Consider the following 25,712-nt stretch of genomic DNA (forward strand, 5'->3'; position numbering starts at 1 on the left):
TGGCCATGTCATGCTGCGATATCAAATAAAACATCTAAAGTTGTCGTTTAGACAGGAACGTTCACCCATAAGTAGTGAAGATTGACTTTATGAAGATATGCTGTTTACTAGCTTTTGGACTCACTGTTCAACCAAACAGACATTCACTATTTCATCGGAGTGCTCTTCAACATATAAAAATGGCTTTACAGGGCCGGAACGTAAACGTGTTATCGACAACGCTGTAATTGGGAGTTTGGCTTAATCAGCTTAATGGGAGCCTCCCTTATTCATTTCTAGCTGAGTATTTAACTTCTTATTTTGCTCTTTCGATAAGAGAGGCTGAAGAATGACACAACACAGGTGCAAAGGATTTTTTTTTCTGGCATCTTTTGATTCAAGTTTGCTTGCAAACAAAGAAATGAATGACGTAGTGATGGAGCTCACCTGTGTAGCCCATTTAAATAATCATGCGATATTTATCTGCAGATCATCACCGCTTTGGAAGTGGATCCCATTGCACAGAAGATGCAATTGTCCTACCGCCTTCAGCAGGTGGCAGCAGCATTGGAGCACAAAGTCACCGATTTGTGACCGTTCGAAGTGTTTTTGCATTTTCTTCCAGAGCTCTGAATCTGCTGGAGCACCGTCAAGGCCACTCCCATTCCTGACTGTATATTTTGATGCGATGTACCATACTCTACTACAGAGTGTTGGTGCTGCCGAAGCAGTTTCTTGGCAAGGGTTATACTTGGTGGTTTGCTATTGCCTTCCCAGCATTATGTCCGTGTTCTATCCTTTTAAAGGCGGAGTGTCAGCAAGGAAGCAGCACGCACCATTTAAGTCTTTGGTATGACTCGGCCAGGGTTTGAACCTCCGAGAACCTCCGAACTCCCAGACTCAGAACTGATGCTCCAACCATTATTCAATCGAGTCTGGCTGTATATACTGCATAATAAATAATAATAATATAAAAATAATGATAATTCAGTGCTGGTTATTGTCTTGCACTATGCACACCACTATTTATGATGAATGATATTTGAAAATACAGGTCTTATTTTCTTATCCTTCAATACCAGCTTCCTTTTGCGACCAATTTTGAGTACAAAAACACAATAAAACAAACAAACAAATCAGATAAATCTTTCGTATGATTAATGCTGTATGTAATAAACATGATTAGTTTTTTTTTTAATGTACAGTCAAATTTAAAATAAACAAGGAACTTGATCATTCGGTGATGCGTGATTACTAATTGGGTGCTTCCTTATCATTGTGTCGCCATTTGACCATTTGCTGCACCTTTTAGTTTCACTTCTTTTTCTTTACAGGAATTAAGCCTCAAAGTGGACCTGCCACACACACATGGACATAGAGACAAATACACACGATATAACACAGGACTGTTAGATGAGACAAACACAGATGCTTGGGAGAAGTGCCATCACTTTCCGGGGCACTCTGGGTGCCAGAGATGTCATAACAATGGCACTGCCTCTCTCACCGCACTCAGCGGGGCATTCCCTCCTCCACATGGATGCCAACCTATGAGGATTGTCTGTGCGATTATCGTTTTAAATGCTGAATGTCGAGCAACGAAGTAGCACGTACAATTTTTTAAGTGTTTGGTATGACTCAGATGGGGTTTGAACCGCTGACCTCCCAGACTCAAGGTGGAGGGTCTAACCCTCACACCACTGAATGTGGTCAAATTTTGCTCCATTCCAATTGATAGACCATAAATAAGCACTTTGACCTGATTCTATACATTTAATTTACCTCCTTCAAAGTTAACAAAACACTTCAAAGTTATCCAACACATATCCGGCACCTCATTCATGACAAATGCAGCTGAAGGTTGTGCATGTGGGTCATGACGTAATTGGTAGCAAAAATATTAATAAGGTATGCCTGGTGTTGGCTCAATGGCTAGGGTAGTGGGCTTGGGATCCGAGAATGGTTAGGGTGGTGGGCTTGCGATCCAAGGATCCAAAGTTCAAATCCCACTCGGCTGTTGAATTAATGCCAGGTGGGGTTGACTGCCTCTCATCCTTCTGAGGTCGGGAAAATGAGTGCCAGCTTGCTGGTATACTGTGTCGTAGTGGCGACCCTCCAGGATTGTGCCCAATAGCCAAGGAGACTGCTTAGGCAACACCAACGCTCTGCACAGAGTATGGTCCTAATGGATGGATAGTGAGGTGAGATCATTGTGCTTGGACTGGTAAATCAATTCCTGAAAATCTTTCAACTTCTCAACATGAACGGACTTGTTTTCCTCTCCTAATATTCACAACGGAATCGCAGGCACCAACAGCCATCGGTAAGCCCTCAGCAGGAGACTGAGGTACACATTGACCATCAAATTAAATCTTTCATCTCAACTCAATTTATTTTGGCTCCGTCACCAACCTGTGCAGACTATTTGCCAGGTCAGAATACCATAAACACTTAAAGGGTTGAAATTGGTAGTGCATGGCACGTTTGCTCCGATGAGCTGTAAATAAAATCACTGCTCACACCTACTCTATTATTGGGCCCGACTCCACTTTGGGGCAATGTCTTTATTACATTACACAAAAAGGGAGCAGTTGGGACAGGGCATAGTGGTGTGCACCTGTAATCTGGCTACTTGGAATCTTGGGTTGGAGGATTGCTTGAGGACAGGAGCTCTGCACTGGGCCACACTATGAGAGGGTGTAGGGCAGCCCAGAATCATGGCGAACCCCAATCCTTATCCCTGTGTCGTAAGAGGCGACCAGGGTTGCATCAGGAAGGGCATCCAGCGTAAAAAAACTTATGCCAAATCAGTATGCAGATCATAATGGATGATCCGCTGTGGCAACCCCTAACGGGAGCAGCCGAAAGACGAACAACAACAACACAAAGAGGGAGGGTTGGGGGTTTGAGCCTGTACATAAATCAAAAATGGTAATATATCCTATGTATATGTTGTGTTTAAATTTTATCCTATGTCAGGAGTAGCGGTTGTCAATTTATTAATGTTTTTTACACCCTACCCCATCAACATATCTATCAATTTACTCCATTTTCCATATATTCACCCCATTATGCAATGAAATGCATTTGGAACTTTATTGGTGAAAGCCCAGTTGGTTACTTGTGAACCTCAAGAAGGGGGTATCCTGTCATCGAATTGGTGTGGTCTACAAGTGATGCCAGTTCATGCTTTATGGTTCACTTCTTTCTCCCTGCACAGCTGTTTTGCTGCTGGAAATTAAATGCTCAATTTTGTGTTTCTATCTCACAAGTCTTGTGGTCTTTTTAACCCTGCGACTGAAGCGCAAAGTGGGGTTAAAAAATTGGTTCACTGTCTGTCTGTCTGTCTCCATCAACAGACATCCATGATCGAGGTACGACTTAATTTCTATTGAATCCATCTCCCCTTCTTTTTCTTTGTCTATGGAGGGGTGAATCATGCAAATCGTTTTTGTAAGATCCACCTGGCTGCACCTGGATGGGTTTGAGGGTAGAGGAGTAACAGCCAAAACCTGAATCCTATCCATGTTCCTCCTGATGACTCCCTCTTTTGTCTGTTTGGGTTCCTCCTGATACTCCAGTGCTGTATTTAGTCAGTTATTAAATATTTTGAACACTATAGAACACAAATCAGAACAGGAACCTGCAATTCAGCAGTACTTTTGACTCTGAATTTGGCAAATTGTATGTAATCCTGTCCCGATTGGGCATGTACACAGTTGTAAAGTAAATGTTTTACTCTGTCTGTCTGCCAGGCAGTCAAACAAAATTGAAAGTCATTCCAAACAGGGAACTTTTATTTAGAGACGTTATAAAGTACACAAACAACAGGCACAAATAATTAATGCAACGCGTTAAAGAAGGTGGTGTAAAAGATGCTGCATCAACTGCGGTAAACTTCGCCACCCTCCAAAAAAAGAAAGAAAAAAAAACTGTTTAGCAGTACTTGGACAAATATTACACCATTTTACGTCATCTCAACCAATCATATTTAACGCTCGCACTCAGCGTTGTGGAATATCGAGATCCAGACAAAATCGCAGCTCATAGGAAATATACATCGTGCTTGGAAACGCAAAGCAAGAGTTAAAAAATACCCTTCCCATGTCCTTTTTCTCAAGACCAAGGTGTTCCATGCATGATCGGCTTGAAGGTGGTCAGGTTCACAAAAGTTCAGATTCGCCAAGGAAAGACCTTTAATGATGGATTCCCAGTCGGAAGCTGGCTTTGGAGGCCATCTTGGAAATATGTCCTGACCATGGTGATCAAGTGTAAATACTGCACTTACGTCTGTTCATGTCATTGGCAAAATAGTGACATATGATGCTCTTCAAAGATTATCAAAAACAAAAAGATGATAATTAAAAAATTCAAAGATTATACAAAGTCACCATGAAGCTGCAGAGATGAATAAAATTGCTAATTTTAGAACTTGGTTAAAATGACAAAAGGATTCTTTCTCTCCATACTAAACACCATGTTTATCTAATGATGTAACACATCAGAATGTGGAAAATCTTCCACCACATTGCTGCCTTGATAAACATCAAGATTTGGTGGAAGGTGGCTCCACCTATGCCAATTCCAATTTAAACGAAATACGGTTCATTCCGCTGTTTATCCACAACCAAATGAACAGAATGAATTTGATAATCGAGTGGTTGAAGGGAAGAGTGCCATAAGCCATTATACCCAGTAAAGCCCATATTTATGATGAGGAACTGGTTCTCTTTCATTGGGAAGAGGTCTTGCACACTCCTGGAAAGCCAGTAACTGTGCAATAACGGTATAATCTTTTATGCAGCAGAAAATGAACCTCACACATGTTGACAAAGCTAAGAGTTATCAGGGTTAGATGAATCTTGCACCTATCGAGTCGAGAATCGGCTTTCCAAATTAGCAGATAATATGAAGCTTGGATGTTGGATGGGGGGGGGAGGATGATCAAGTTCAGGCAAGTATGGGTACTTCATAAATTTGGCAAAGAATTGGCAGATACAGCTTAACATAAGAAAATGCAAGGTGCTGGGGATGGGTAAGAGTAAAAAAAACAAAAATATGGATGACATGGTGAAAATGTCAGTCTTGGAGCATATGACAGAGAAGAAGGATGTTTGGTTGTTCGTAAATATGGGGGTGGGAAGGGGAGACACCACAGTGACAGGTAGCTGAAGGTAAAGCTAACAGGGATTTAGGTTGTATTCACAGTGGAATAAATGATCAATCAAGACGTGTTAAAACTGTATAACAATTTCGTGACACCTCACCTGGAATATTGTGTACAGTTTTGGGTCATCACATCGAAGCAAGGACGTCTGATGTTTCAGCATAGAGCAACTAGATCGATTCAGGGGCTATCTAGACTTAGCTATGTGGAGCTGCTGAAGATGGTACTTTATACATTAAAAACGACGAGGTGATTACGGATGGATGTTATAGATATTGTGGGGGAAAAAAAATTATAATGTATTTTAAATTGTAACAAATGGATTTTCAGAAATGTAACTTTTATGCTGCAAATTGAATTGGCTGTCATTTCTGGCCAAAAGACTTTTGCCCGAAATGATAAGAAATGTGTTGTTCTGGAGCAGAGTGACCGAGCTGATAAATGAACCTTTGCTTAGAAAATGTACGAAGTGGCTTTTTGTCTAAAAGACACGTCTACAGTCTGGGTGAATATCCCCCAACCTATCTCTCATGGAAGTATAAAATATTTTGGAAGGCACATTGTTCTCAGTACAAGCACGTGAGGAAGTATAGTTTCTCAGTGGCTTGTACTCCTTGGAACTGACCAAGTACCAAGTTAGAATAAAACTCTCTGATGTAATGTAGAAGTGAATTGAATCGGGTTGGTCTAACTGTTAACTAAAGTAAGAATAAAAGAAATAGAACCAAATAATATTGCAATCAAATGGGGATTCTTAAGTTCATTGTACAAGGGTGAGAAGTGTATGGTGTATAATTAGGAAATAAGTTGTTTCACAAGGAAGGACTTGTGTGGACATCAGTTTTATCAGTGTCGATAGGGTTTTTGTAGGATTTTATAATCAAATCGGACAAACGTTAAACTCTGAAGTCAAATAGGATTCCACAATCGGCCAGTTAGAATCCTTCAGGAGGACAACGATCACAACAAGGTGGGTTTAAAAAAATCCACATCAATATGTTTAAGATAATGACAGGTATAGACAAAATCAATACAGAAAGTTTTCAGCAGAATGGACAGCGACAGGACTAGGGGGTTACAGTCTGAATAGAGGAGAGTTAGGATGATGGTAAGGCAGGGGTCTTTCACTCAGAGTACTGCAGTTAATGCATGGAATGATCTCTCTAGAAGGACATTGGCATGCCTCACCTTTCAATTCGTATCATTCTCCTCCACCTCACCCCCCAAAAAACCAACAATAAATCGATGGCATTTCAAAAAACATCGTGGTGATGTTCCTGTGCTGCCCGACTGCCCCCCCCTCCCCCCACCCAACCACCAAGTGAAATGGAGTAAATAAACGGATTTAATTAATGTGGTGTTAGTTAATGTAGTGTTCGCTGTATTTTCATTGCATCGTTTCATCGACAACTGCTACTTTAATGGCCCTAATTAATCCAACCCTCATCCCCGATTATATATATATAATTTTAAACTCTCCCTCCATCCTGAGCATCATCTCATTGCACCCACACTTCTCTTACGTCTCCCTCCACAACTTACTTCCACCTCAATTTTGGTGTGCCCTTCTAACCCTGCCAAAACACATACCCCATCTCCTGCCTGAGTACATGCCTAAACCAAAGCAGACACATGGGTGCCTCTTGCACCTTTTTGCTGATAAGTTTCTCAAGTCATTTTCCAGACCTGTCTTAGTTCAAGTTCAAAAAAGAAGCGAAATTTGGTGACAATGTTTCGGGATGACACAAGTCGTTCCACATCAACTACTTATGCTTGTCCTTTCCAAAGTAAACAAGAAAAAGAGCAAAGATTGCAGACCCTCGCCAGGACTTATTTTGTGTGGTGGTGCGTTACGTAATTAATATTAGATAAAACTAAAACTGCTACTTTATCACTGCTGCCAGTGATGAAGGGGTACCAAGATGTCCCGCTTCGATGCAACCCCGCTTTGAAGGGACACTTGACCCGAACCCATCACGTTTATTATTATTCAATACAATTCAGAATGAGATTAAAATAAATTGATTTCAAATCATATGGAAGACCAAATAGGTACAGTACTGAATTTGAGTCATCAGAAGGAACCCGAACAAGCAAAAAGCAAAGATTAAATCATCAGGAGGAACCTGGATAGGATTCGGGTTTCAGCCGTTACTCCTACACCCTCAAACCCATCCAGGCACAGCCAAGTGAGCCTTATTAAATAAGTATTTATAAAAACCCCAAAAATAACCCAGATCAAAAAAAAATTAAATAACTCTGGCTGCCAGACCATGTGTCCGATGAGGTTGGAATTTCAAACATATATTCCCAATCACTGCCGGATCATAATTCCGAAGTTTTATACCAATCGATGAAACGGTTCAAGACAATTTTTTAAGATTTTTGCCCAATCCAATATAGCTGCCAGATCAGGTGACTTATCAATTATTCATTAACACCCCAGTATCCCCAAGGCTTGGGGAACATTTGTGTGAAGTTTCCCCTTGACCTGTCCAGCCATTCTGGAGAAGATTTTTTTTAAAATAAGTTTTAGGGTAAATCCAATCTGGCTGCCAAACCATGTGACCAATGACATCATGTGTGTGAACATTTTGTTCCTCATGGATAGATGGTCATACTTGTAAAGTTTTGCCTCTTTCTATTCAGCCGTTTCAGAGAAGATTTTTGAAGGTTTTTTAAAAAAAATAAAAATAAAACCATATGCCTGCCGAACCACATGACTGTCATCAATTTTTTTTTTCTGTGGACCAATTTATCCCAAGATGACCCTCAAAAATGTTCATACTGATCGGATGTAGTGTTCTACGTATGCAATTATGACATCATAACGAAGGCACCTATGACGTCATTAAAAAAATCACACTAATTCCCCATGAGGAGTATACTTGCTATGTGCCAAGTTTCGATTGTTATTTTCATGGTGCGGTTTTGAAGATAGATGGGTGCCACACCACGTGAATTATAACATAATCATCATTAAAACATTCTACACCAGTCTGAGTAGTCGCTCATATGGTGAAAATTTTGGGCCAATCGAGCAAGCGGTTGCAGCGAAAATTACACAAACAAATGAAAAATCACTCATAGAGCTACACTTGGCGAAATGGAACAGCACTCGGTAGAGCGCACACCTCCGCCAGACTGAACAGTTTACATCCCACCGAGAGGTCGGATCTGAATCCGGACCACAACCAAAATCGAATCGGCTTGTTCTCGTCACCGAACCAACTCATCCAAAAAAGTTTTGTCAGAACTCGTCCGCCAACTTCGAGATACATATCATGCTATACATAGTTTTTGGCCCCATCTCTCAATGGTGGAGAATTACTTTTAAAATTCCCGTATCCAGATCCGGATTCAAATATTCAGCAAAAATAAATCAATTAATCCTTGTCACACACCAAACCTGTTCACCAAGTTTCATCCGAATCCATCCATAACCTTTTGAGATATTGTGATAGATATCGTTTTTGGCCCAAACTCTCAATGGTGAAGAATCGCTTGAAAAGTTCGCACATTCGGATCCGGATTCAGATCTTCACCAAAATTAAACGACGGTGTCCTTGTCCGGTCACCTACACACCCCCAAAAAAAAAATTCAGAACGATTGCTTGAAAACTGTGCCCAAAAATCATGTGATAGACAAACAGACAGAGAAATGCTGTCGACCAACATACTTGGTGAAAAATTTTGTTCGCCAAGTAACAAAAACGGACCCAAGCGCAATACCCTCTCCTCTGGCGAAGGTAACAATTTGAGGAGAAATGCACTTACCTCCACATCCGATGATCGAGGTGGTAACTGAGAACTGTAAAAGGCCTCCATCAGAAGGCTGGAGGGGTCGTTCCTCAGCATTTGAATCTCCATTGTTGATGAAGCTTTTCATCGATATTTTATCGCCGAGAACAGAGGAGTCTCAGAATCGGCGAAATACAATGTACGATTGAGGAATAAACTCCCGTACTTTTGATCTTTTTGAATACTTATTTGACTTGGATTATCACTTTCATCTGTTGGTTGCATCATTACTGAGGCACAGCTTTGCTGCTGAGGCAGTGGCCCTGTAGAACTGAATAGGACAGGAAATCGGACTATGCTCATGGTACCGGTGCACAACGGCTCACTACTTTGGCAAGCACTCCAGCTGCCTGCTCTATAATGTCCGGCAGAGGTCAATTGTGCAAGGCCATGCACGTGACGTACCAGGATGAATTTATAATTGTGTTGGGATAGGGACATATCAGGGTTGGTGTGGTTAGTGTGCTCAAACATAGACAAAGCTCAAAGGTGAATACGCTTACCTCTGCTGTATACTATCATTCCCAAAACTACACCAGTCTGTTATCACTATTCTGAGTAATGGCACCTGACTTTCAATCTCAGCCGTTCAATGTCGTCATGCTGATTATTAGTAACATCGTTTACCACGCCATGATGTGATAGAAAGCACAAACTCTTTATATATGTAATTTCAGAATCTTGTCATTTGGTCTAAATGTGCAAACCACTCGGATGTTTTGGAACAAGGCATTAGTCACGTAAATTATCCTTAACAGTTCATCGATTTTTCTGCCGGCCAAACATGACACATAAATTGTGCAGTGGCCACACCAGTCGAGCCACTCGTGCCATAACATGGCACAAGTGGTGAGGTCATCATGAGCAGAAGCCGAGTCTGCGGTGCAGGTCTCCTACAATTGGAATCTCGACGAGAAAGCAAACCCACATCCCAAACGGTACTGAACGATCAAGTAAATGGGACAAGGGTGCCGTCAAGCAATTGAGGAAAAGCATGTCATTCTACATTCCGGCATTGGGAAGGTCGGTACGCAGTCCAAGCAGAATCAGCGCATCCCTGGACGACAATTTGAACACGCCTTGCTCACTTAGAGCCGCGTCCGCAGTCGGCTGACTGCCCCCATTCGTGGACGAGCGGAGCGTCTCGCGAAGCAACAACGCCGAACCAATGCTTAGGTTGAGCATAATGCAGGCCTCCTTCACACTGTACACACACCCAAAAAAAGGGAGACAAATAAACAACAGAAGTTACATGTGACCTCTCACCGATCGAACAACCCCAAACAGCACTGTGCACCTGCAAACACTGACCCTCATCAGGAACTCTTGCTACACTATGGTGATATGCTAGGACTAAGCTGTAGTTTATGATGTTTATCAGAATTATGGATCATCGACAGATGACCAGAGTTTCTCTCAGATGTCGTTAACAGGTAATCCCAGCCCGCTCTTTCAACACTCTGTTGCCCCTTTTGCAAACAAATTTTTCATCACTCCATGAATGAGCAGTAATAATCTATGATAAAAGGAGATGTATGTTTGTTTGTTTGTTTGTTGGTTTGTCGTGTTATAACTTGAGAACAGATGAACGGATTTCATTAATCCAACGACGGTGGATTCAGGGAAGTCCCGGAAAGGTTTGCGACACAAAAACCAAACAAACAAAAACAAAAACGTCGGTTTGTGTGCATGGGTACACGGGCACACGTGTCGAAACTGCAAACGCCAACTTGCGACGATGGGTATCCTCGCACGGAGGGGGCAGGGTCTACCAGTTTGGCTTCCAGTCCGTTACGATGAGATTATTTGGAGGGTGGCGGACCTCACTTGCAGCCAACAAAAACGATGCTGAGGTGGTGACAATATATATATATATATATATATATATATATATATATATATATATATATATATATATATATATATATATATATATATATATATATATATATATATATATATATATATATATATATATATATATATATATATATATATATATATATATATATATATATATATATATATATAAATATATAAAGCCCAAGCCTGGTGTTGGCGCAGTGGTTAGGGCAGCGGCTTGGAATCCAAGAGGTCCTGAGTTCAAGCCCCGTTGAGCCACTGAATTAATACACCAGGGGATTGACTCAGCCTGTCATCCTTCCGAGGTCGGCGAAATGAGTACCAGTAATGAGTACCAGTATACTGGGCCGGTGTATACCCCGGTTAAAATAGGTGTACCATATCCCTGTGTTGTAAGAGGCGACCAGGGTTGCGTCAGGAAGGGCATCCGGCGTAAAACATGTGCCAAATCACTATGCGGATCATAATGGATGATCCGCTGTGGCGACCCCTAACGGGAGCAGCCGAAAGAAGAAGAAGAAGATAAATATATAAAGCCACTACGTTACTCCTCCTCTGATTAACCGCTGCACACCTTCACCTCCTCTCTTATGCTTTGTGATTCTTATTGTTCAAACTTCATCGACTTCCAGCACCCCAAGAGTGACGACTACTATTGAGCAGGAAATATTAAACACGAGTTCCCATTCATCAAACTTCAATGCAGGAGGAGGCCATCAAGCCTATAAAGCCTGCACAACGGTTGCCAACCTATGGTTTTTAAAGGCCGAGTATAAAGCAAGGAGGCAACACGTACCATTTTTAGAGTCTTTGGTGTGACTTTGCCTGGGTTCAACCACCACCCCCAATGTACAGAGTGGACTCTTAACTATTACACCACTGAGTCTGGTCAAACAAAAACTACATTACACGATATCCAAAAATGAAACAACTGGGTCGTACTCTTCTACAACAGTAAGGAATTATTATTACCTTTATACAGTTATAATAATGGAATAACTCTGTCGATGTGGCATCCATCATTAGACTCAAGAAGGAATGACAAATCCATTTTCATACGTACTTTGTGGCCTTTCGAACAGCACTGAGCTCGCTTGTACGTGGCCATAATAAGATTACTGCAGTACAGAGTTGAAACTTTTTGAATTGCCAAGTGAATAACACAATGTAATGTCTTCAAAACAAAAATTACTACTTATAACAACTACGTTTCGCACTCTTCCGATGTTAAAAATGTCTTTATGAGTCGTCTCATTATTTACAAATAATAATTTTTTTTTTTTTTAAAGGTAAAACTGATACAAACTTCAAAACTGTTTCATTTCACGAGTATTCGGCAACACTTTTTATTTTGTCCTCGTAGGTTTTAAAAAAATACTCACCATTTAAATATGTTTTCAGGTTTTTTGCAGTGCTGTGAAAAAATTGGAAACAGATTCCTGGTTATGTCAAACTGTAGTTGTGCCGCACCACCTTCACCGAAGTGATTGCAAAGGATCACCTGGAAGAAGGGCCAGGTGCATGTGGGATAGGAGGGAGAGGTAAAGCACGGGATTATTCGAAGAACAAGAGACAAGGACCTATTCCAAAGGTCTAACAAGGACCCTGAAGCACAGGTCCTTTTGGCCCATGATTCCTGTGCCATGTTTACACCCCAACACTCACAACCATCACAGGTAGAACCAATACATGACTTTTGAAATGACATAATCCACCACAGAATGCTTGGTGTGCATGTGCACAAACCCACAGAAACAATGATCTTTGGGGCATGTGAACCTCTATTGCGCATGCAACAAGCATTGTTACCTAAAATAGCTTACTAAGCTTGGAAAATAACTCAAAAATACTGAGAAAAGTACCGGAGAGAAAGCTGGGGTGTTCCTCTGCATAACGGAACAGTTGTAGGGAGACACTGGATCACGTTTGGGTGTTGAGAAGGACACATATGGGGCTTGTGAATGCACAGGGTAAGTTTAAAGTTGTGATATGAACTATTAATCATATTTGTTGGGGGGGGGGGGCAGGGATGGAATGGGAGCAGCTGTTATGGCTGTTATGAATACAATAGACTGTTTGCTTATTTCTGGGGCCACAAGAGAAATTACACGAGATTTTTGCATCTATTGCTAAAATGAGAGAGAAGAGAGAAGAGAGAAGAGAGAGGAGAGAGGAGAGAGGAGAGAGGAGAGAGGAGAGAGGAGAGAGGAGAGAGGAGAGAGGAGAGAGGAGAGAGGAGAGAGGAGAGAGGAGAGAGGAGAGAGGAGAGAGGAGAGAGGAGAGAGGAGAGAGGAGAGAGGAGAGAGGAGAGAGGAGAGAGTAACTATTAAAAACAACCAACATGTACATGCTAATATCGAGTTACTTCAAGTTGGCACAATTCTGACAACACAATCCACTTTTCAAAACACCGAATCTAAACACTGTACAAATTGATTGGCAATTAGCTCTGCTACCTAAGGTGGATGGAGATCATGTTTTCTCCCCTCTCTGTTTGTCTGTCTGTGTGTGAGCAGGATTTCTCAAAAAGTTAGGGATGGATTCGGGCGAATTTTGGTGGACAGGTTGGTTGGGTAACAAAGGCGAATTGATTGGACGTTGGTGAAGATCCGGATCCCAATCCGGATCCAAGAATTTTTAAGCGATTCTTCTTTAAGCGATTCTGAGAGATCGGGACACAAACGACATGGTATGGAGCACGATATCCCAAAAAGTTACGCATGGATTGAGAGGTAACTTGGTGGACAGGTTGGGTGTGTGACAAGGATGAATTCATTTGAGTTTGGTGATGATCTGGATACGAGGGTTAAAGTTTTTACTCGTGATTCTTCACCATTCAGAGATGTGGCCAAAAACGATATTTGGCATGCCAGTTCAAAATGTTATGGACGGATGACAAAACTTGGTGGATGAGTTGAGGAGGTGGCAGGAACAAGCAGATTAATTTTTGGTTCAGGTCCGGATGTATATCTGGCCTATTAGTGCGTTTACAAAACATTAACTGTTCAGCGCTCTACCGAGTACTGTTCCAGTTTTAAACGTTTTTTTTTTCCTCCCCATGACGCAATGTAAAGTCATTTTCTGTGTTCTTCTGGACCGTGGAGTGAGTACCGAGTGTACCAACAAACCAACAAACCCTTTAGGTTCTATATGTTAGGTACATTGTATATTTAGATCCAATACTTTGGCGAAGAGGACATTTTTTTTAAACTCTTTCAATGCGGAAATGTTGTTCTTTTACAAGTGCTCCACTGCAGGTCCACGTGCTGCATATTCACTACGAGACCGAATGTTCCTTATAAAAATCGTGATCAGGTCTTGGGGCGGTAAACCATGACGTCTCAAGACACGTAACGTGGTGTGTACAATTAGTACGTTTATCGATATTCTCCACATGAGCTTCCCACTATAAAACGTTTGACATGTAAACACCTAAAACTTTGTCCAAGCATGCATTATCGAGCTCATAGTTTCCGATTCGCACAACTGGCTCATTTGGATTATGTCGTACGAGTGAAATGTCCATTTTGACACTTTTTGCAGGGTTTAATCTCATGTTATTGGTTTGAGACCATTTCTAAAGGTTATCGGATGCCAACTGTATTATGTGGAATACGTGGAAAAAAAATGGGGGGGGGGGAGTGGGATCCAGAGCGAGATTGTGGCAGAAATAGTATGGTCTTTCTGTCCATGTAGGTTAGGTTACTCCTGTAACAGGGAAAATGTCAAGAGTAAGTCGGATTGTAAAAGTTGCATTGAGAACTAAAATAAATAAAAAGACGTCCCACAGGGCAGGATGGCCTGGAAGATGGCCCTGCACATAAGCAGCGGGAAACCAATATCAAGGACTCGCCGTGCATGGGGGCGGTCCCAAAGTTCACGTGGGTCGTGGCCATGGCAGCTGAGCTTTGTATACGGCAACATCAACATCTTGCTCTCTTTTTGCTTCACCCTCCGAGGAAGAGGTGTCCCTTTCATGTCACCTCCTTCATCGCCATTTCCACAGGTCTGTCGCTCCCTGAGCTGTACTTCATCTGCTCAGCGCCGACCAAAACGACTACACCGTTCTGGTGGAACTCCAGCAAGTTTGTGCTAACCACAAGCCCTCGCCTGTCCCCATTGTTTATCGTGTACGAGTATGGTGAATGGTGTCATTAGCAGTTAGGCTTTATTTATTTCATATTGTACATAAGTTCCCTTTTTCATGCCTCACCTCTCCCATGTGTTGTCCTCATGTGCCAGATCTCTCCAGTTTCTGTTGTCTTTTCTATCCTTGTGTCGTAGTTCGTTATAATAAACCTTTGTATTTTTAAGACACTTTCCCTGCCTTTTGTTTCTCATGCCGTGTGCCTTCAAGGAAGGCCTCGGATGAGAGCAATCCTTGGGGTTTTCTAAATGGTACAGAACAGTTGAATTGAACGCGGTATGATTTTGGTAAGCTTGGTGATCTTCAGGAATAGCAAAAGCTCGTGGTGCGATGATTAAGGGCTGGCGCCCCAGTGCCATATATGTGTCTGAAGGATTCTGTGGAATCTAAAGCCCTCAAAATTATTGGAATCTCCTGTGATGAAGCCAAAGCACAGAGTCTGGTGCTCTCACTTTGCAGACAGGCAGGTAGGTGGTCTCAGTTTTCTACCATCTATTTTCTGATATTGCTCTCTCTCTCTGCCCTCGATCCTCCGACCCTCTGTATCTACTCCAGGACACAAGTATCCTTCCGGTAACCCCTTGCTAGTTAAACTTCCAAAACCCAGGCTGAATGCACATCTCAACTCTTTTATTCTTCACTTCTCCCGTCTGTGGACCCATCCACCTTGACCCACCATCTGAGAATGTTCTCTCTCACTGTTCCTTCAAGACTTCAAGGAAGCAGTGCACCACCATCTATTGTCATCTTACCAATGTCATCATTATTACCCCATTAATCCTTGCTAAACCGACCATCTTACTTGCTGGTTTAAGTGTTTCGTCTCCTCTTTTCCTGTTTGTTAATTTCCTTGATGTTTATCCCACTGACAGTCTTTCCTTGCTGTTCCATGAGCCTCACCTCTTTAAAGAAAAAAAGAAAATACCTTATAAATGATTTTAAGAACCAGAACCATTCCTATGTTATAATGGTAAACAAAACACAGTACAGTATGTACTCAAGAAAATAGAGATTTCCCCCCCCACCCCTCCCCCCCAAACCTCATAAGAGTGTCGAGACAAAAAACCTGTATCTGCAGTATGCGCCCTTTCAAACATACTCTTCATTATTTCTCACTTCTTCATAAAGGAATGTATCCAGGCGAGTAGCTAGGGTCTGCCAGAAGATCCTAAAGGGGGCTGGTGCTTGTTGCCTCTGAAGTTGGAGCATGCGATCACGCAGCAGGAGCAGCAGAGGGCAAGCAGAAGGAGACAGAGATGGAGCCAGCTGATCACGAGGTGCTGGCAGGCTCAGCCATCTGGAAAAAGAAAAAGAAAAAATAAGCATGAAATGGTGTTGGGATCAAAGTTGTATTCGTCTGTCCCGCTGACATCTGGTAACAAATAGTTACACAGCATGTACAGGAAAGTCTGCTTTGTTCCACAATTGTTTTTTGAGATTTTAGGAAAGATATATATTTTTAATGCCATTCTGCCCTGTATGCAGCTATTACCTTCAGTTTTATACCTGTAAATTGCAAACTTCCTATGGGGCGATTTCATCCAATCACCTTCACTTCCGTTATAAACTATCAGATTTATCCATTCAGGACAGGTGATGGGATAGTTTGGATTTGATAGAACAGGAGAGCCATAGAATGACAACAACAATCCTGTGATGAACAGAAATGGAGATTACAAGAACAATCCTGTGATAGTTGGGTTTGAATTGCTGCTCACTGGCCCAGCCCTGCAGCACCCGCGCCCAGCAGCACCCGCGCTCAGCCCTGCAGCACCCGCGCCCAGCCCTGCAGCACCCACGCCCAGCAGCACCCGCGCTCAGCCCTGCAGCACCGGCACCCAGCAGCACCCGCGCTCAGCCCAGCAGCACCCGCGCTCAGCCCAGCAGCACCCGCGCTCAGCCCTACAGCACCTGCGCCCAGCAGCACCCGCGCTCAGCCCTGCAGCACCCGCGCCCAGCCCTGCAGCACCCGCGCCCAGCAGCACCCGCGCTCAGCCCTGCAGCACCCGCGCCCAGCCCTGCAGCACCCGCGCCCAGCCCTGCAGCACCCGCGCCCAGCCCTGCAGCACCCGCGCCCAGCCCTGCAGCACCCGCGCCCAGCCCTGCAGCACCCGCACTCAGCCCTGCAGCACCCGCGCCCAGCAGCACCCGCGCCCAGCCCTGCAGCACCCGCACTCAGCCCTGCAGCACCCGCGCCCAGCAGCACCCGCGCCCAGCAGCACCCACGCCCAGCAGCATCCACGCTCAGCCCTGCAGCACCCGCGCCCAGCAGCACCCGCGCCCAGCCCTGCAGCACCCGCGCTCAGCCCTGCAGCACCCACGCCCAGCAGCATCCACGCCCAGCCCTAACAGACAGAGGCTAAGCTCTACCGTTCCTCCCACCCTGCCTACCCAAACACCCAACTTGCACACCAGTGCCACCTCATGTTGTCTTCTCACCCCCAACCTCCCTCACAATGTGGTTCAAAATGTTTTTGAAGTCTTTTAATATTACTGATCTTTCCATTTAAGTTGCTGCTGCAGCTCTGGACATTTGTATGCAAACCAAACGCTCCTCTGATTCTCTCCCTTATTTTATTTTTCCTTTACAGGCGTGAGACTCCTGGAAGGGTAAGGTAGAACTGACAACATAATAAACAAACATGAAAAAGGAGGAGGATGAGGAGGAGGAGGAGGGGAGTAAACACTAAAACTAGCCAGTTAGATAGTTAGATGAGGAAAGGTCAATGTGGGTAATTAAGGTCACAATTGGAGATGACAAGAAATCGTGGTGCACTGCTTGCTTGAAGCCCTGGAAGGAAGAGCGAGACAGAACAACCTCCGGAAGGTGTCTCTACAGATTTCAGAGGCGAGGAATAAAAAAACAACAAAAAGAGTTGATGCATGTGCAGAATGGTGTGTAAGCCTGGATCTTGTAAGTTTAGCTTCGAGGGGATTACTGCAAGAACACATGCATCTTGGAATAGAGGGAGGGTTAGAGGACTGAGAGAGCAGAGGGGGCAATATTGGAGAACAGAGAGGAGAAAACAAAGACCATCGACCTGCATGTGATACGAGACCAACAGACCCTGCGCTTCGGCCTTATCACAAGAGATTCCAATACTTTCAGGGCTTGAGATTCGACAGAATCCAGGAGAGACGCATGCGATGCAGGGGTGCCAGCCAAATGAGGGAGCAGTACTCTGCCGAGCTGTGGATAAAGGCCTTGTAGACGATGAGTAGTTCTGATTTTCCATGGAAGGATTTGGAACAATGAAGGATGCCCAGTGTGCGAGTGTCTTTGGTGGTCAGCTTTGCCATGTGGTTAGCCCAGCAAAGGTCGAGGCCGACAAGTTCAAGGCAGTGAACCTTTTCCAGTAGAAGACCAAAAAGGTATGTGGGTTCATTTGACGATCATTCTGTAGTGATGGAGTGAGACTGTGGGATACTCCAGGATTAAAGGACATGTTCCATTCATCAGACCAGAGTCTAATCATCTCCAGATGAGTAGAAAGATGTGCAGCTACTCTCTGTCTTGCAGAGGGATGCGGTACGTTACAACACAATGTGGAGTCTGCAAAAAAAAAAAAAGAAGAGAGGGGTTACCAGAGCATCAATTAGGTCATTTACATGGATGAGGATCCTCTTTTACATTTTAACAAGCCCACAACACATCCCCTGGTGGTGTCGCTGTCTATGTCCAGAACTCCATTCATCAGTGTCCGTGGACTATACTAACCCCTCTTCGCTCTCTGTGTACACCACTCTGCAGACGCACAATGTTTGTCTGTGTGGTGTCCCATCCACCAAACGACGACGACTCTCGATGTATCCCCATTTCCTCGTCTGCAGCAATTTCAACAGTCTGGCGAGGTGTCGGCTCTGCAACGAGTTATGGCATTGCAGCTCAGGCCTTCTGCAACTCTGTGGGTCTGACACAATCTATCAACTTCCCAGTTTGGATTTCCGCAACCGGTACGTCCTCCCTCCTGGACGTGATTATGAACAACTTTCCATCCAATCTCATTTGGCCTTCTGACCATGTTCCTGTCAAAGCCCACATCTCTGTCTATTATGAGGGAGGAACCTCAACAACACAGGATAAGGCTGTTTATGTAGGCCAACTGCTAGGGGATGCAATGCTTCCTATATGCCCCTACTTGCAGTTCCATCTCATCTTCTCTCGCTTCCACCAATTCATTCTCCGTATTCCATTGCTGCCACTCAACTATTCTGTTGCACCTGGCCTTACATTTTTGTTTGCTTGTTCTCCTTTTACCCTCCGGCAGTTTGTTAAACTAATTCTCTACATTGTTTAGCTTCTCCATGAGCCTTGACTCGGTGGAAGACTAGCAACTGTCATCAATAAAGCAAGAGGTCATCTCAAAATCTGGAAAACAATAGCCGCAATAATGCTCAAGAAGTGAGATGAAAAGCAAGACGGAGAATGGATGACTGCATGACATCTGACCGTTCTTTGCGGTACGCGGCAGCCTTGTCGCGTGCTTCACTGAACACCCAGTCCCCGAGTTTGCCCAGCATGTCCAGGCGCAGGTGGTCCAGCAACTGGGATATGGTGTCGAAAACCGATGCCTCGAGCGAGGCGAGGCGACCAATCTGGAACTGAGATAAGCCCTGCTCTCCTTCAGAGACTTCGGCTAGCATCGCCTGTTGAAGCTCCAAAAAAAACTGCAAGGTGCAGACAAACAAACGTCACAAAGAGGTGAGTGAAAAGACAAATACTCAAAGCATCTACAAGCTAACAACATCGGGGTTCATATAAATTATGTGCAAATACAAAATACGTGCACAATAGTACAATGAACACATTCTCCTCGCTCAAATTATGCAGGCAATTGTATAATACATCATAGGAATGCCTTTCCTTTACTGTAGCCACTTCTACTAGAAATCATCTCGGATATAGCAAAAAAAACACACACACACACACACACACACACACACACACACACACACACACACACACACACACACACACACATTACCCTTTGGAGTTTATCAGGTTTGAGCTGGCTTTAAGCTAATCTGACCATTCTGATCCAATTAAGACGACGACTAAATCTCATCGAAGTTTACCCAATGTGGGGAAGAGCAACAAGGATTAAGCTTATGCCAATGAACAAGTTCTCCATGTTAAACTGGAAGAGCACTGGGTAGAGCGTATAGCTCTGCCACGCGATGCCTGATCCATGAGAACATATCAGGCCCAATACATTTTTGAAATATCATGCTAAAAAGCACTATATCGTTTTTGGCCCCATCTCATCCGTCCACACCTTTTTTGAGATATCGTGCTATCTATCATTTTTAGCCCTATATCTCAACGGTGAAGAATCACTTGAAAAATTCTCGTAGTCGGATCCGGATCCGGATCTTCACCAAAATCTAATCAGTTCGTCCTTGTCACACAACCCAACCTGAACACAACTTTTTGAGATATACTGTACACAAACAGACAGAAAGGGGGTGAAAACATAACCTCCTTCACCTTCGGTGGCAGAGGTAATTATGCAGACAATCGTCTTGGTCACAGGCTTTGGTAACCTTAAATGTGATAAAATAATTAATAGAGAGAGAGGTGAACAAGTCAGATTAAAGGATATGGTGAGAAGTTTGAAAAAACACAAAATGCTACCAAAACACATCCGACACAGATACCATTTGACAAAGGCTAAGAACCGGCAAAAATCATATCCCGGAGCGACGTACCACATCATCAGACCAGTCAGCAAGGACGGTCAAGATGTAGCAGACGGCATTCAGGATTGAGCAGTACTTCATACCGACTGGATCGGAGATCTCCTCTTTCATAACCTGCGTGAGGCGCAGTCGGAAGTCGTCGAGGAGGTCCAGCTGCAGTCGCAGAAACTGCAGCCGCTGGGTCTGGTGTGGCAAGGACCGGTACCGCTCTGGCCAGGGTCAACAAGGTACAGGATAAGGAAGTGGCAAAACAAAGGAGCAATGAGAAACGAAATGCACACATTTTGTTGGAACGCGTTCCATGTGCGAGAGAAAAACCCATAATTCTCATCGACGATGGGAATTGAATTGTGAGAATGGTGTGCTGAAATTACTGTGTAAAGCAAGCTGAAAACGTCTAAACATTTCCCTCCATTCAGCATCAAAATTATCCTCCAAGATCTTACTTCAAGCTTTTTAGTGCACAGTCATGCAAATGTAATTGTACATAAAAGTTTTTGCACCAAAGTTTTGTTTATATTTATTTAGATATCCAGGAAAGAGAAAAGGTTTTGGTGTTTCTTTTGAGGAGCATCCCCCCCCCCCACACCCCGCTCTGTCTGAGATATGTCCCCCGATATTTCCGCAGGGCACTCAAGGTCTGCCAGCAACCCCCTTCTGGTAAAACTAGCAAAACCAAGAATCAATGCTCACCTTCACCCTTTCATTCCTCTTTTTTCCCGCCTTTGGAACAAACTCCCACACTCTCTTCATCCCACTCTTCCCTACAAGTCTTCAAAACAGCTGTTCAACACCATCTCTTATCATCCCCCATCCAAAACCACGATCTTTTCTACCCCCGTTAATCCACCCCCAAGACCACCTCCTTCAAATTCCCTGCTTTACTTCCTGAAAGTCCCTGTAGTGTCCATATTGTTTACCCCGTGTACCCCACCCCATCCACCTCCCTTTCACAGATCTCCTCATGTGTCTATTCCCCACCGTTTTGTGCTTCCTTCTCCCATCTCTCTTGTCTCCTGCTCCCCTTGTTATATATTCTGTGTGTTAGCTCTTTATACGAGCCATGACATTGTCTACACTAAAAAAAATAATAATAATTAGTCCGTGAATACATTGTGGAAAAAAAAAATCACATCATATAATGTATGAAATCGGTCCAAGCTCCCAATTTGAAAAGCGATGTATACAGCGATTCATAGGTACGTATGTCCACCAAGCATTCGATGATACGAGTGAGGAACGTGAAAAAAACATTTTGAGTGCTCTATCATTCATAAACCGTTGCAGCCTGTTCCAACTCAAGCCATTGTTGAGGCGGCCAAAAAAAATGGTGGCTTCAGACTCCAGCGAAGGACACCGTAAGACCCCATCGAGAGCGAGATGTCCGAGGATGCGCCTGATAAAAGCATATAATTAAATAAGGCCGTTAATCATCTTCAAAAAGGGGTGTTTTAATTAACCTAAACACACAATTTTCATTTATGCACTTCCTTGGAGTTCCCTCAGTATGCATGCAAAGTTTCAGGCTGCGAGGTTTCATGGTTTTGGAGTGTTATGGAAGACACACACTGACACACACTGACACACACATTTATTATTATAAACGAGCAAGGTTACCCGGCGTTGCACGGGTGGGTGGTGGTCTTAAGGGAACTTCAAGGGTCTTAAGTGTCTTTGAGTTCTTACAAGTTATTGGGGTGTTAAGAGTCTTTGAGATCTTAAAGGGTCTTTGGGGGGTCTACAGTTCCTAGGATCTTCGAAGTCTTAAGGGTCTTTCGGGTCTTCAAAAGACTTAAGGGTCTTAAAAGGGTCTTCGAGGTATTCTAGAATCTTAGGTATATTAACCGTCTTTGGGATCCAAAGGGTGTTTGGGGTATTCAGGGTTTTAAAGTGTCATAATTGTGTTCGGGGAATTCGATGGTCTTAAGGGTCTTATGGATCTTTGGGGTCTTATCTCCCAGGCATGTAGAAAGGTCTCCTCTCAAGCATGTATTCTAATCTCTCAAGCATGTAAAAAAAAAAGGTCTTATGGTTCTTCAGGGTGTTTAAATGCTCAGGTGGTGGATGAAAATACCCTGTGGACAATCCCCGGGGACTTGCGTTGTGCCAAATTTGGTGGTTGTCGGTCCAGCGGTCCTTGCAAAAAACGCGAAGACAGATATCCATCCAATGAATCTTATTTATTAGATTGCAATACAAGGGGTACTGCACAAAGCTAGAGAGCACAAGGTGGTGATGCCGAATCGGATGTACACGCCGCTTCATAGGCTTGTCTCCGGTAATTGCACAGTCACTTCCGTGGTGGGATGTTTTTCCTGTGGATTGACTTTTCAAAAGAGCAATTCACTTTTCAGAAGGCTTGTGAATAATTGACTTCCCAGAATGAAAGGATTAAAAATTGTAGGACTGTGCGTTTTCAAAATTATGCCAGTTTTGAGGTCTTTCCAGTTTTTGCATTGCCGGATAAAGTCTCCCATACATACATACATACATACATACATACATACATACATACATATCAAGCAATACCATCAAATCTCACCAGTGATAACTTGCAAAAGTGTCATGAAGGTTTCAGCACAATCAGGAACCTTGGCATCATCAATGTCAGCAATATCCTGGCAATGGCAGGTCCAGGCCATGCTGCTTGAAAGCATCGAGTCAATCTTCTCCAGTGCAACTGCGTCATAATCACACATCCTCATAAGCTTGTCTTCCAGTGATGAAGTCAAATGGTTATTCCAATGTCATTATTCCCGACAGTTTGTTTGTACTGACATTACAGGGCAAGCAGATAACAATAATAAAATAAAAAATATACCCATCAGAGATGGGGAATCCCCCGCCATTGAACCAGTCGGTCATCTTGGATCCGGCCATGCCCAAAATCAATGGGGTTCTTCCTTTTCAGGTGGTACATGTGTGACCCAAATTTCGAATCGATATGGTGAACAGTTTATGAGTTATCGCACTCACAACTATAAATGTCGATGCCCAGCCAGCCGGACAGACGGACGGACGACCCGGGTGACAACAATATTCCCCTTCCACCACGTGGCGGGGGATAACTAGAAGGGCATTCGGAAGAGCACATACGTCCACCACGCAATGCCTGAACTACGACAACATATCGGACCCAATACATGTTTGAGATATCGTGCTATATATCAGTTTCGCCCTCTCATTGGTGAAGCATCACTCAAAAAATTCCAGTAGTCAGATCCGGACCTTCATCAAAATCGAATCAATTCATCGTGGTCACACACCCAACCTGTCCACAAAATTTAATCTGAATCTGTCCACAACTTTTGGAGATATCTTGTACACAAACAAACAAACAGACAGAAAGGGGTGAAAATATAACCCCCTTCACCTTCGGTGACAGAGGTAATAACATCTTGACTATGCTGCTTGATTGTTCAACTCCTCATACACAGTCTCAGCTGCAGCTATTGCTATGGTATGAGCAAGTGAATGACTCGTATGGTAAGAAATCATATTCCATTAATTAGCACAAGTCTGGCATCATCATACATTCATCCATCACATAATAGCCCATCCCAGATTTGGCACCAAAGGACCATAGAAAAGTGATTATCAACAAAAGTTCAGAAAACCCACATGAAAATTCACACATCAAGGAACATCCTCTTGCTTACACTTGCGTTCCACAGATAGCCACTTCTGCCTACAAGCATCTTCCGCAAGTACGTGCAATGTTCGGGGGTAGTGGGCCGGATAGCCACGGGCAGCCAGGTCACGGTCAAACTGCAGCGCCTCATCGACAACGTGGCAGAAGAGTTGGTCATCATACAGGGCAGAGGGCATATCAGAGGCCAGCTTCTCCAACATCAGCATGACCAGGCCTCGAGAAAACTCCACCTGCAACAAATTAAAACAAGAGCGAGAATTGCTTTGCAATAAATGTCCCCTACCGGTCCCAATGAAGAAAACGAAAGGCAACTTTCGTTTACTGGAAACCAATAAAGACATCGAGGATAACAAACCGGAGATAAAAATGCATTTGTTTTAACGCACGCTCAGGCCGATCGTTTCGTTTGTTTTTAGGCTTTTCCCGTTTCATATTAATAATAACCTGATGTACATACATGAAGCAAAAACATGTGTACAGTTTATGTGCACATATAATACATCGTCGTGATATACCTGGGATCATTCCAATTGCACTGGGCCATGGACTAACATGCAGGCATAAGGTCTGAGGCCTACCGATCTGTACCGTTTCATGCAATGGCAGCACATGATTTTATTGGGGTGGAGTCGGCAGCTGAACACCGACCCATGTAAAATATGGGATTTTTTAAAAAGCATAACTTTTTTTAAAAAAGCATAACTGTGAAAAATTGATGAAATGCTCTGAAACTTATCATAATAAAGCCATGTACCAAGTTTCAGTTGAATATGTTAAAGTGTATGGGGGGGGTGAAAAAGTCAGAAAAACAACAAGTAGGACGGACGGACGGATGGAAAGACAGTAAGCAAAAATATAGTACCCTCCGGTGAAACTGGTAGGGGACTAATCTTATATATTATTTCCGAGTTTGTGGTTTCGTGTCGCGCTATCTTCGACTTTGTTCTGCGCTCGAGTAACGTGATATTCGGCTTACATTATCTCAAAGACCATACGAGGTGCATGGTACAAAAAAAGTAAATAAAATGGTTCTGAAACAGTGAAATCGTATTCCACTTACTGCATTAAAGTAAAATTACTACTGATACTCTGCATCAGTTCCTTTCTCAAACACACCCACCCCAACATGTCGCGCAGAGCGTGGGTTATGCTAGTAAGGATAATGTTGCACAGAAAAATCTAATGAAAATAAACGACGAATCATACTATAATTCTGGAGGTGTCTGTTTGTGTGTTTGAGTTTATATATTCATAAACCACTGGACGTAGTAATGAGTTGAAAACTGGTGGTTGTACTTCAAGTGTGCACGGGAAGGTTTTAGGCAGAAAAAAAAAGTTCACTTAGCCTCGGGCCACACCTAAAACAAGAAGACGTCGTGCAGCGCACGATACTTGCAAAATCC

The 25,712-nt window shown here is 43.4% G+C and overlaps 2 protein-coding genes across 7 annotated transcripts in view; one reads left to right on the forward strand and one right to left on the reverse strand.

Annotated features, from left to right (window-relative positions):
• The window catches only part of LOC147020032 (plexin-B3-like), a 147,726-nt gene extending 146,514 nt beyond the window's left edge, over window positions 1-1,212 (forward strand). For all 5 annotated transcript variants that reach the window (XM_085894979.1, XM_085894982.1, XM_085894977.1 and 2 more), the window contains one exon: window positions 469-1,212. In XM_085894979.1, coding sequence (XP_085751105.1) covers window positions 469-573 — 105 coding nt within the window. In that variant the 3' untranslated portion in view covers window positions 574-1,212. The remainder of the gene's footprint in view (window positions 1-468) is intronic.
• A 2,536-nt stretch (window positions 1,213-3,748) lies between these two features.
• RINT1 (RAD50 interactor 1) overlaps window positions 3,749-25,712 on the reverse strand; it is a 31,443-nt gene continuing 9,479 nt past the window's right edge. For both annotated transcript variants that reach the window (XM_085894984.1, XM_085894983.1), the window contains exons 7-13: window positions 24,317-24,539; window positions 23,200-23,337; window positions 20,667-20,866; window positions 19,408-19,625; window positions 16,074-16,254; window positions 12,193-12,311; window positions 3,749-10,151 (exon numbers count right to left, since the gene is read on the reverse strand). In XM_085894984.1, coding sequence (XP_085751110.1) covers window positions 9,950-10,151; window positions 12,193-12,311; window positions 16,074-16,254; window positions 19,408-19,625; window positions 20,667-20,866; window positions 23,200-23,337; window positions 24,317-24,539 — 1,281 coding nt within the window. In that variant the 3' untranslated portion in view covers window positions 3,749-9,949. The remainder of the gene's footprint in view (window positions 10,152-12,192; window positions 12,312-16,073; window positions 16,255-19,407; window positions 19,626-20,666; window positions 20,867-23,199; window positions 23,338-24,316; window positions 24,540-25,712) is intronic.

The sequence above is a fragment of the Eptatretus burgeri genome, chromosome 9 (assembly GCF_056783735.1).
Source record: "Eptatretus burgeri isolate ZD-2024b chromosome 9, Ebu_testis_v1, whole genome shotgun sequence".
NCBI classification, from domain to species: domain Eukaryota; kingdom Metazoa; phylum Chordata; class Myxini; order Myxiniformes; family Myxinidae; genus Eptatretus; species Eptatretus burgeri.